Source organism: Mandrillus leucophaeus, unplaced genomic scaffold, assembly GCF_000951045.1.
Source record: "Mandrillus leucophaeus isolate KB7577 unplaced genomic scaffold, Mleu.le_1.0 Scaffold69, whole genome shotgun sequence".
Taxonomy (NCBI): Eukaryota; Metazoa; Chordata; class Mammalia; order Primates; family Cercopithecidae; genus Mandrillus; species Mandrillus leucophaeus.
In genome coordinates, this window is record NW_012107474.1 from 3,990,089 (window position 1) to 4,001,620 (window position 11,532).

The 11,532-nt window shown below is 49.8% G+C and overlaps 1 protein-coding gene across 1 annotated transcript in view; it reads left to right on the forward strand.

Annotated features, from left to right (window-relative positions):
• The window catches only part of C2CD2 (C2 calcium-dependent domain containing 2), an 82,204-nt gene that overhangs the window by 11,342 nt on the left and 59,330 nt on the right, over positions 1 to 11,532 (forward strand). Inside the window, exons 3-4 of the mRNA XM_012002613.1 lie at positions 5 to 130; positions 11,258 to 11,356. Of these exons, the coding sequence (XP_011858003.1) occupies positions 5 to 130; positions 11,258 to 11,356 (225 nt within the window). The remainder of the gene's footprint in view (positions 1 to 4; positions 131 to 11,257; positions 11,357 to 11,532) is intronic.

Sequence of the window (11,532 nt, forward strand, 5' to 3'; positions counted from 1 at the left end):
GGAGCATGGAGAGGGGCAGCGCCCGGGGTCCGACGCGCTGCTCTCCTGGATCCTGACGCTGGGCAGCTGGAGGAGCCAGTGGCAGGCGGCCTGGGTGACCGCCCTGAACGAGGAGGCCGAGAGGAAAGGGGTGAGTTTCCGGGACTGCGGGCCGGGGGGCGGCTGATGCCGGGGCGGTCTGTCCGGGCCAAGCTCTTTCCTGGAGGCGTCGCCACAGCCCCTGACCCAGGCGAAGTGTTGAGTCCTCCCCCCCAGCGCAGAGCATCCTCCAGAGTTAGGAGAGAGACGGGGGAGCGAGGACCCTTGACTGGGAGACAAGACAAAGTGATTGATTTTATTCTCCAAACGGCAGGTGCGCCAGGCCCTGGGCTCCGCGAGGGACAGGCTGGCGGTTGGAGGGACTGTCAGTAGCGCTCATCCGCGCCAGTCGGTACCTCCCCTGCCTGGAGTCCCGGCGCGAATTCCCGTGCCCGATCGGACACTCACTGAGCTTGCACATGATACACGAATAGCTGTGACCCCAATGTGCTTCCACCTCTCATAGAGCTGAATTTCACCAATAATTTATCTCCAAAGACTAGCATTCCTTGGCATATAAAAACAGCGACCGTTTACTGAGGGCCAGCCGCTGGGCAGACATCCTACCGAGGCTTTCGGTGCGTCTGCCATCTCTGAATCCTCACAACTCCCCGGACATAGGTGTTATCACTGTTTTACAGATGAGGAAACCGAGGCCCAGAGACGGCAGGCAGCCTGCCCAGTGCCACACAGCTCGTGGGCGGCAGAGCTGGCATGTGAGCCCAGCTGCCCTGGCCTGCAAGCTAAGGGCCTCGTGTCTTACCTCTGCTGCCTCACAGTCCTGTGGGCGTTTCTGTAGTCGCTGATTGTTCCTTGACTTATTTTTGCTTTTAAGACATCTTAGTTTAATGACAAGTTCCTGGTATGTACTGTTCTTAGGCATTTCACAGGAGGAGTTGGAGCCTGGGTGAGTTTGGGGAGGCACCCCTAGTCTTGGCCGCTGCTCCGCCCTTCCAGGCCACAGTTTCCTGCACCTACATGTAAAGCTCAGTGGTCATTCGCTGTGGAAATAGCAGAATTGCTAATTTTGAACGTCCGGCCCCATCAACCTTCAAAATATTCCATGGCAGGCCCTGTGCCTGGTCCTTGTGCCATGGCCTTGGAAGACATGGCCATGGAATTAAAAAACAAAAAAGCTTTGACTATCAGCAGACATCCAGCAAATCAAGAGACCTTGTCCTGAACTCTTGAAAAAGAACATAAATGACTGTACTTTTTGGAGGAAAAAAGGCTTCAGGGTCAGTCGACTGACTTTTGTCCTGGTGCCCAGAATCTGTGCCTCAGCTGTCCAGAGCTGAAGAGTTTCTCAGGGAAACCAGTGGTCTCTTGTGGGAGCCCTCCACTCCTGTTGGCCTCACATCCAGGAGCAAATGCAGGTATTTCCCCAGGAAGCTTCCATCACTGACCCCTGATTGACCTGGTATCAAGGCTTCTGAGGCTGAGTCCCCTCCAGGCTGGTGGCGCGATTGGGCACCAGTCTCATCCGTGCCCTTTGTAGGAGGCAGGCGAGTGTTGGGTGAATGACCTGTGAGTTCCGCTTCTAACTCTGGAGTTTCAGGCCCAGAGGCAGTGACCTTACCTTCTGTATATTTGGGATAGTTTGTTTCCTGACATGTATGGATTGGCTTCAGAAAATATGATCCCCTTGGATATGATCCTTCCATATTCCCATCTGCCTGAAGTGTCGAGAGGCAGAGAAGAGGACGTCCCTGCCCTGGCATCTGTCTTGGGCTGGTCAAGTCAATCTGAGAACACTGAAGGAAATATTTGAAAGTTTTGGATTTTTTACCTGAGTCTTCGTGTGGGATCAGGGAGGGTTTGCATTCAGGGAGAGAGAGGGTCTCAGCTTGTGTGCGCCTCCTCTGTTCTCTCTCTGCTGTTGGCCACACACTGCAGTCTCATGCCCCTGTCTCTCGTGACTTCCTGCCCGGAAGAGGCAACAGTGTCCTGGACTCATGCTCAAAGCAACCCAGGGCCACGTCTGCCATATTTGCATGGACCTAGTCCATTAGTTCTGTGATGACAGTCTTTGGTATTGCTCACTTTCCTGGGGACTGGGGTGGGGGAACACAGTCCTGATGCCTGGGAATGTCATTTCATTTCCATTCGAATGGAACGTGTTGCTGGCAGATAGGATCTGGGTGACCGGGCTCCCTATGAGTGATGGTCACACACCCTCCCCGCATCCTGAGCCATCGCTGCTGTGTCAGTGGTGGCATTGTGCGTGAGCAGGTGGTGGTGTTTGCACTCCTGGCCGCCCTGAGTCCGGTGATTGTCACATACATCCGAGCATCCTGGGCCATCGCTGTTGTGACTGTGATGACCGTGTGGGAGAGCAGGGGCTGCTGTGTCCATTCGCGGCTGCCCTGACTCTGGCAGGAGTTTCTCGCTGCCCTCCCCCACCTCAATTCCCACTAATCCCAGATTAGGGCTGACACTCCGAGCCCGCTCTCGCCCGGAAAGCCACAGCTTAGTGCTCCCCCTCCTGCCTCTGCCTTGTCCTGATGTCACTCTGTCCTACCCAGGGAGGAGACCAGTTCTTGGCCTGTCACTTAGGGATTGAGAAGACCTGGTAATAACTTAATCACATCCAGCATTCTGTCTGAAAAGTGAAGTTTTTTTATACAACGGAGACAATAACTCCTCCCATTCCAAGTTTTACCCCACCTTTGTATTTTAAGATGGAAAGAAACCCAAAACTCTTCTAGCCAAGCCCCTTCCTTCTCCAGAAGAGGAGACTGAGGCCCCTGAGCTGGAGGAATTTGCTGAGGTCTGCCCATCAGTGGCTGCAGCCTGTTCCCTTGTGGGAAGCAGTTTCAACTTGGAGACCTAATTGTTTCCTTTAAATGAGAGCCAGCGAGAACGGCTCAGAGAGTAGAATTGTTAGTGTGTTATCCTAAACAGTGGGGCGTGCACCGCCCAGGATCCGAGGACTGGGCAGCACTGGAGGAGTCCTCGTGCTCTCTGATGACCACTGCAGCAGCGCAGACTCCCCATATCGCGGGGGACCTCGGATCCCCACCCTCACTCCAGAAAGGGTTCTAAATTTTATGTGACAGTGATTTGCACTGACCTCAGAGGAAACCATTGCTGATCTGCCAGCTGGCCAGGTGGACGCCAGGTATGCAGAGATCACAGGAGTCCCGCCCAGAGAGCTTAGCGACACACATGCCTGCCCCCCACATCCGCCTCAGTAGGCTTGGGGAACACACTGTGAGGGTGTCCCATGGTTGAGAATCACTGGTGAGAAGCTGCTAGAACACACCTGCCATCCATCAGAGTTACTCTTTCTTTTTTTTTTCCTTTTTTTTTTTATTGTTATACTTTAAGTTCTAGGGTATATGTGCGCAAGGTGCAGGTTTGTTACATAGGTATACATGTGCCATGTTGGTTTGCTTCACTCATCAACTCATCATTTACATTAGGTATTTGTCCGAATGCTGTTCCTCCCCGAGTCCCCCACCCCCCGACAGGCCCTGGTGTGTGATGTTCCCCGCCCTGTGTCCATGTGTTCTCGTTGTTCAACTCCCACCTATGAGTGAGAACATGCGGTGTTTGGTTTTCTGTCCTTGCGATAGTTTGCTGAGAATGCTGGTTTCCAGCTACATCCATGTCCCTGCAAAGGACATGAACTCATCCTTTTTTATGGCTGCATAGTATTCCATGGTATATATGTGCCACATTTTCTTAATCCAGTCTATCGTTGATAGGTATTTGGGTTGGTTCCAAGTCTTTGCTATTGTGAATAATGCTGCAGTAAACATCCATGTGCATGTGTCTTTATAGTAGCATGATTTATAGTCCTTTGGGTATATACCCAGTAATGGGATTGCTGAGTCAAATGGTATTTCTAGTTCTAGATCCTTGAGGAATCGCCATACTGTCTTCCAAAATGGTTGAACTAATTTATACTCCCACCAACAGGGTAAATAGAGTTCCCCTTTCACCCAGCACCACCTAAAAGCAGTTGTTTGAGCTTTGACTCTTGCCTCTCCATTTGGTGTGGTGTTGCAGACACCTAATTCCCATTGATGTGATCACTCTTTGGGCATAGAGAACAGAAGATCCCAGAACTGGCTCAGTCTCAGGTCAGGCTCCTTAGACTGAGAACTAATATTATGGTATCCAAAAGCACCAGTTGAGATTTTCTTTTTGCTCCCCTGTGATTACATCAGTATTTACAAAGTGGTTCATGATCATCAGTTATACCCTCAACACCCCCTTGGGAGTCTCCGGGACTGCTGTCCCACAGTCTCCTTGATTCTGGGATCCAGCGTGCTTGCTGCCGATGGCCCCTGCCCGTGGGCTGTGTAGCACTCCCCCCAAGGCTGATGCTGTCTGGACCACGTGTGGGCAGCACCCGTCCCGAAGTGAGGCCTGTGTTCTGTGGCCTGCGCTCTGGGCTTATCTAGTAGCGGCCCACCTAAGTGGGATGAGGCCCCGGACGAGGAGGGTCCCCAGTGCTGTTTGTTTCTTTAGTCCTTCAGCCCAGGGTTTCTTTAAAGGAATGTTCCAAATACAAATGATCAAGACTATAACTATCAAACAATTTGTGGTCTTTGTAAAAAAAAAAAAAAAAAAGAAAGATGCTGTGTGGACTTGGAACATGTTATTAATAGCACTGACTTGAATAGAAGTTTCTGCATTTACAAAGTAAACAAAGTGGCCACCAGACTTCAGGGTCTTTGCATTATATAATGACCTTCCAGTTGTGCTCACAAAGTCCAAACTCCTTGACCAATGACAGTGACTGGTGTAGGAAGCCAGTTGGTAGAACTGTGGCAGCCACTGTGGGGAAGGGCCATGGAGCAGCCCTTCCCTCCTCCAGTAGAAGGAACTTGGGCCTTTTTGGGGCTGTGAACCCTGCGCCCTCCACCGTGACCCCTTCTGTCGCTCCAGTGTCCAGGGACCTTTCCTGTATGGGGCCTTCCCACAGGTCATTCCTTTTGTCTGGAATTCTTATCTTTTTTTCTGCTTATTTGACTTCTCTAAATCTTTTGGGTCTTGGCTCAGAGGTCCCTGATCCTCCCCTTCAGCCAGGATGCTCCCCACCCTGCCCTCCTCCCGACCCCCTGGAGTCACTTATGCCCTGGTCAGCTCCCGGCATTGTGAGCTGGGGCAGAGCCAGGGGCCGTCCAGGCAGAGCCAGTCCCAGTGCCCGGCACAAAGCCGGCTCGCGGCAGGCTCTGGTCTCAGTGGGGTGAATGATGGGCCTCTGGAGGAGGAGAAACAGTGGTGATGCCCATTCCTCCATCTGGACTCAGGCCTTCTGTCTTGGGAGCCGGCCAGGCCTGGGCAAAACAAGCTGTTTAATGTGCTTTGTTTTTCACTTCTAAAGCATCAACATTAAAGGAGGCTCTGATGACTTTGCAAGTCATCAATGCAAAACCCAGGAATAGGCGCCAGTTCAGTTTGTTCTTTGCACTCACCCATTCTCCCAACAAGACAGGAATTCAGGAAAGTGTGGGTGTAGTGTTCACATCAACTAAAATTCCCCCAACGCTAACTTCCATTCCCGCGGGCCCCTGGTAGGTTGCCGAGGAGGGAAGGCACTTCTTCAGCCCGTGAAAGAGCCTGTGGGGAAGCTGTGGAGCTGGGTGTGGGTTTGCTTGGTGCTCCAGCTCTGCCCTCCCAGCTGTGCGATCCTGGGAGAGTCTCTGTGCATCACCTGCAGGAGGGAAAACTTTGGGTTCAATCCAGAAAACAAAATCCACTCTCCTAGCGGTGAGATTAGATCTGTGTGAGGCATTTAGCAAAATGCCTGGTACCTAGTGAGACAATAAAGGTAGGCTGCTCTCTTTAAAGTCTTATTTTTTAAACTTTTTATTTTGAACTGCTTTCACAGAAAAGTTGAAAAAAAATGATTTAGCTTCCATATATTCGTCGCTCAGCCTTGCATAACCACAGCTCAATGATCAGAACCAAGAAATTAACATTGGTGCCATGTTACTATGATTCGTAACACAATAAGATTAATGTAATGTAATAATTCAAGAAATTTAGGCCAGGCACGGTGGCTCACGCCGGTAATCCCAGCACTTTGGGAGACTGAGGTGGGCGGATCACCTGAGGTCAAGAGTTCAAGACCAGCCTGACCAACATGGAGAAACCCCCATCTCTACTAAAAATACAAAATTAGCTGGGTGCGGTGGCATGTGCCTGTAATCCCAGCTACTTGGGAGGCGGAGGCAGGAGAATCGCTTGACCCGGGAGGCAGAGATTGCAGTGAGCCAAGATTGTGCCATTGTACTCCAGCCTGGGCAACAAGAGTGAAACTCCGTCTCAAAAAAAAGAGAGAGAGAGAAAGAAAAAGAGAAAGAGAGAGAGAAAGAAAGAAAGAAAGAGAAAGAAAGAGAGAAAGATTAACATTGTCACAACACCTAATGACTAAAGCGAAGGCCTTCTTTGAATTTCACCAGTTTTCCACCTGTCTCCTTGTATTGTTCTAGGTTCCCATTAAGGGTACCTGTGGCGTTGAGTTGTGACTTCTTCATCACCTGCAGTCTGTCAGGGTTTCTCAGTCTTCCTTTGTTTTTTATGACCTTGATAACTGAAGACTATTGATCATTATTTTGCTGACTATCTTTCCATTTGCCTGGCATTTTCATATGGTTGGAGTGAGGTTATACAAACCACAGAAGTGGTGTGCACTGTGTCTGGGGCTTGTGACGTCAGTGTGTCTTGTTGCAGTGGATGCTGAGCTTGGTGCCTTGGTTAAGGTGAGTTCTGCTGGGGTCATCCTCTTGTATTTTATGTCTCCTCCTGTATTAGTCTATTCTTGCATTGCCAGAAAGAAATGCCTGAGACTGGTAGTTTATAAGAAAAGAGGTTTAATTGACTGATGGCTCTGCTGTCCAGGAAGCATGGCAGATTCTGCTTCTGGGGAGGCCTCAGGAAACTTACAATCATGGTGGAAGGTGAAGGGGAGCAGGCTCATCTTCTATGACCCAGAGCAGGAGGGAGAGAAAGAGGCAGGAGGTGCTACACACTTTTAAACAACCAGATCTCATGAGAACTCACTCAATGTACAGTACCACATGGGGATGGTGCTAAACCATTCATGAGAAGTCCCCCTACCATGATCCGGTCACCTCCCACCAGGCCCCTCTGGCAGCACTGGAGATTACAATTCAAGATGAGATTTGGGCAGGGACACAGATCCACATCATGCCACCTCCTTATATCTTTCCTGCTGTAGTTAACAGGTAGTGTGGGGACATACTTTGAGCCTGTGCAGATCCCATCGCTCCTCAAACTTTTCCTCACTGATTTCACAACCATTGATATATCTTGTGTGCAGTGATGACGAAGCTGCAATTCGCTTGATGGTGACTTTCTGTTTCCTCTTCCTTGCTCTCTTTATTATTTGGAACTCTACTGCAGGAGAGATCTGTCATTTCTCCTCCAATGAGATATTTATCTGATTATTTAGCTCAATATAGACTCAATGGGTATTTATTTCATTCTGTGGGTTATAACCCCATACTATCACTGTTTATTATATTGTTGTATCAGTTTGTTTTCCCACTGCTTTGAAGGACTTCCCTGAGAGTGGGTAATTGATAAAGGAAAGACATTTAATGACTCACAGTTCCACATGGCTAGGGAAGCCTCAGGAAACTTACAATCATGGTGGTAGGGGAAGCAAGCACCTTCTTCACAAGGTGGCAGGAGAGGGAAGAAGGAAGGAGGAACTTCCAAACACTTATGAAAGCATCAGATCTTGTGAGAACTCACTATCATGAGGACAGCATGGGAGAGACCGCCCCGTGATCCAGTCACCTCCCTCCCTCTACAGATGGGGATTACAGGGCCCTCCCTTGACACGTGGGGATTACAAACAGAGCCAAACCAAATCAGTTGCTTAAGTTGTTCTCCTTTGGGCCATCAGCGTGCTCCTTTGAGAGTAGCCTCTTGTGTTCTTCCATCAAGCCCACTTTTTTTTTTTTTCATTTCCTTCATGTTTCCACAAAATGTTTGTTTTTGGCTCCCCACAGGCCCTGGATTCAGCCACTTCTTCAAGCAGCCCTGATTCCTTTTATTGGAGAAGTGTTTAGAAACCAAGACCTAGGCATTGGGTGTGTTCATTACCGCTTGGTTCTCATTGCTCCTCTTCAGTGCTTCAGTGTTCAGCAATAGCAAACATACATGTGTATACCAACATGTGTGCGTGTGTCTATATTTCTGTGTATTTCTCACTGCGTTTATCTTAAAAATCATGATTGTATCCTGTACCTTGGGTTCTAATCCAACAGAGTTCATTTTAGTTTTTTCCCTTTCTTATTCTTAACTCCCTTCTCCAAGAGTAAGACATTGGACATCTGCTGTCTTATTTACTTACTACTTATATGTTCAGTTCTAGTATATGCATAAAGTAGTTTCTGAGTTCCCAACCTATGAAACACATTTACTGGATTACAGCATTTATGTGCAGTCAAGATGCAGTTTTCCAAGCTTCTTAGGTTATATCTGTATTTTTCCCATCCCCTTCAGGGTGGTTATATTGTTCATTTGTAGTGCATGTGTTTGTTGGTGCACCAGAGCCACACAGTTTTAATTATGGGGTTTCTGTAGTCTGTTTTAATATCTGGTGGAGCTAGTTACCCTTGTCTTCCTTTTTCAGTGTTTTCCTGGCAATTCTTGTGTGTTTCTTTTTCCATGTGGACACAAAGTCTTCCTTTAAGTGGACTGGGGTCTGGAATAAGGGTTCTCTCAGCATTGACACAGCAGCAGAGATGCAGAGATACCTGAATTTGTGGTTGTGTGTGGCAGGCAGGCACACCCTGCTCCTGAAACTCAAGGACTTGGCAGATCAGAAAAGGAAAAGCAATCTCTCTTAATAATTCATTTTCTTTGTGAGACCACCCCTTGACCTTAAGTTTCCCAGCAAACTCTTTTTTTTTTTTTTTTTTGAGATGGAGTCTCGCTCTGTCGCCCAGGCTGGAGTGCAGTGGTGTGATCTCGGCTCATTGCAAGCTCCGCCTCCCGGGTTCACGCCATTCTCCTGCCTCAGCCTCCCAAGTAGCTGGGATTACAGGCGCCTGCCACCAAGCCTGGCTAATTTTTTTGTATTTTTAGTAGAGATGGGGTTTCACCATGTTAGCCAGGATGGTCTCGATCTCCTGACCTTGTGATCCGCCCGCCTCGGCCTCCCAAAGTGCTGGAATTACAGCCGTGAGCCACCGTACCCGGCTGCAAACTCTTTTCAAGGTTTGAATTCAGAAGGTAGCAAGGGAAAGGGTAAACACTGCATCTGCTGCCCCAGGGGAGCATGCGTCTGCACCTAGGCTGGTGTAGGGCAACGTCGTATCTTTAGACTACTACAGAAGGTACATTGTTTCTCCACTGCATCCTCCGAGCGGCTGGCATGTTGCCTGCTCATGGTTCTCTGCCTGGCACTGTTCTCTGTGCTGGGTTCTGTTCTCTCAGGCCAGAGAGCCTGGTGCACAGAACTGTCTCATCACCAAGCTCACAGCGTGGCCCTGGCCAGCAGGTCCCACCCAAACAAGCTCCCACCACAGAGAATGCCAGCAGAGCAGCCCCGAAACTGTGATTTCATCCCTCTTGGGCAGTACATTTAATTCTTTGCTGATTTTTTGGGGATGAGGTAGATAGTGCAAGAACAGGGTGAGGTTAGAAGTGTATAAATCAAAATGTTCTGTCACTTTTAGGTTTACTCGGGTCATTGGGAATTCTTAAGAAATAGCCACAGCATAATCTCATTGCTTGCTCACTTGCACCATGCTTGCTGGAATCGCCATGGCACGGTTTTACACTGCTTCCCGTCTCCCACCCTCGGTCATGCCTTGTAGCTGGACCTAGCTCACTGCGGTGGAGATGAGATACAATGGGAGCCTGTGGGGCTGCGTGTTTTTTAACCACCCAGTCGGAGCTTACTTAAACCTGATGTGCTTTCTACACCATGTCAGGAACAGAGTTCAAGGAGAATTTCAGTGTGGGGTTGTGTTGTTGGCAATACACATTTGGCCTTTCGAGAGCTTAGTTTTCAAAGAGCAAGACTTGGCTGGCCACATAAACCCTGGTTTCTTTGTTATAAAACGTTGGTCTTGTTGCCTTGTGGTCCTGTTTATTTAATTGTGCATCTCTTGTTTGGGGATTTAATTCTTTCTCTTTGAGACAGGGCCTTGCTCTGTCGCCCAGGCTGGAGTGTGATCCAGCTAAATACAACCTTCACCTCCTGGGTGCGAGTGATTCTTGTGCCTCAGCTTCCTGAGTAGCTGGGATTACCCATGTGTGCCACCACACCCAGTTAATTTTTGTATTTTTGGTAGAGACAGGGTTTTGCCATGTGGTCAGGCTGGTCTTGAACTGCTGGCCTTGAGTGATCTGCCCGCCTTGGCCTCCCAAAGTATTGGGATTACAGGTGTGAGCCACCATGCCTGGCCTTGCTTGGAGATTTTTAATTGGAAGAACCAGAACAGACATGAGCTGACCGAGTTTCCTGAAAGGATGCCGGGGGAACATGCAGAGCCATGGGCAAAGGTGAACCTTGGGGCCAGGTGGCTCCAGAGAGCTGTGAAGTAGGAGCCAAGGAGTCTACGCTGTGGGCAGCCACCAGCTGGGCTCCTTTCCAGCCAAGGAACCTTGGTCACCCTCTCAGATCCCAGGCAGAGACCAGGCCTAGGGGGTAGGAGAAGAGAATGGGGGCACCCTAAGTAACCGTGCCACAGCAACCACACGCAACAGGGAGAGGTGCCTCTCCTAGACCAGAGTAGAGGACCGTCCCTAGCAGTCAGGGAGGGCACAGCCGGAGCCCACTGTGCCAGCCAAGGTGACCGCTAGACCCACAGATCCTCTAATGTACACGAAGCGGCCCTGCCCCAAGAGTCTGTTTCTTTCCTTATGCTGTCAGCAGGAAGATTCCGAATGCCCTTCACAGGCTTCCTGCAGCATCTTCACCTTCGCTCCTGGGTGCCTGTCCTTTCCCAGCCTTCTCCTATAACTGAATCCTGCGCACTGAGCACAAGCCATCAGCAGCTGCTCCTTGTATGTGCATACCTACTGATATTTAGCCGCTGCTGCTATTTAGAAGCACAGGGTTAACAGAAAGACGTGTTAGTACATTTTCTTAATTTTTCAGAATTTTAAACAGATACATAATTTAAAAGATGCAGCCCCTCCTGTGCATGCCCCTCCTCATGCCACTCCTCTGTTCCAGGGCCCGCCTTTCCTGTCCTTTGAGGAGGACCCGCGGCAGCAGTCCCTGGAGCTGGCAGTGCAGGAGGTCTCCAGTGTGCTCAGGTCGGCCGAGGAGAAGGTGAGCCCGGGAGCCCCTTTCCCTGCAGGAGGAAGTGAACTTGGTGCCGGGGACGGGCAGTTTGCTTTGTTTAGAATCATCGGGCCGGGCGCGGTGGCTCAAGCCTGTAATCCCAGCACTTTGGGAGGCCGAGACGGGCGGATCACGAGGTCAGGAGATCGAGACCATCCTGGCTA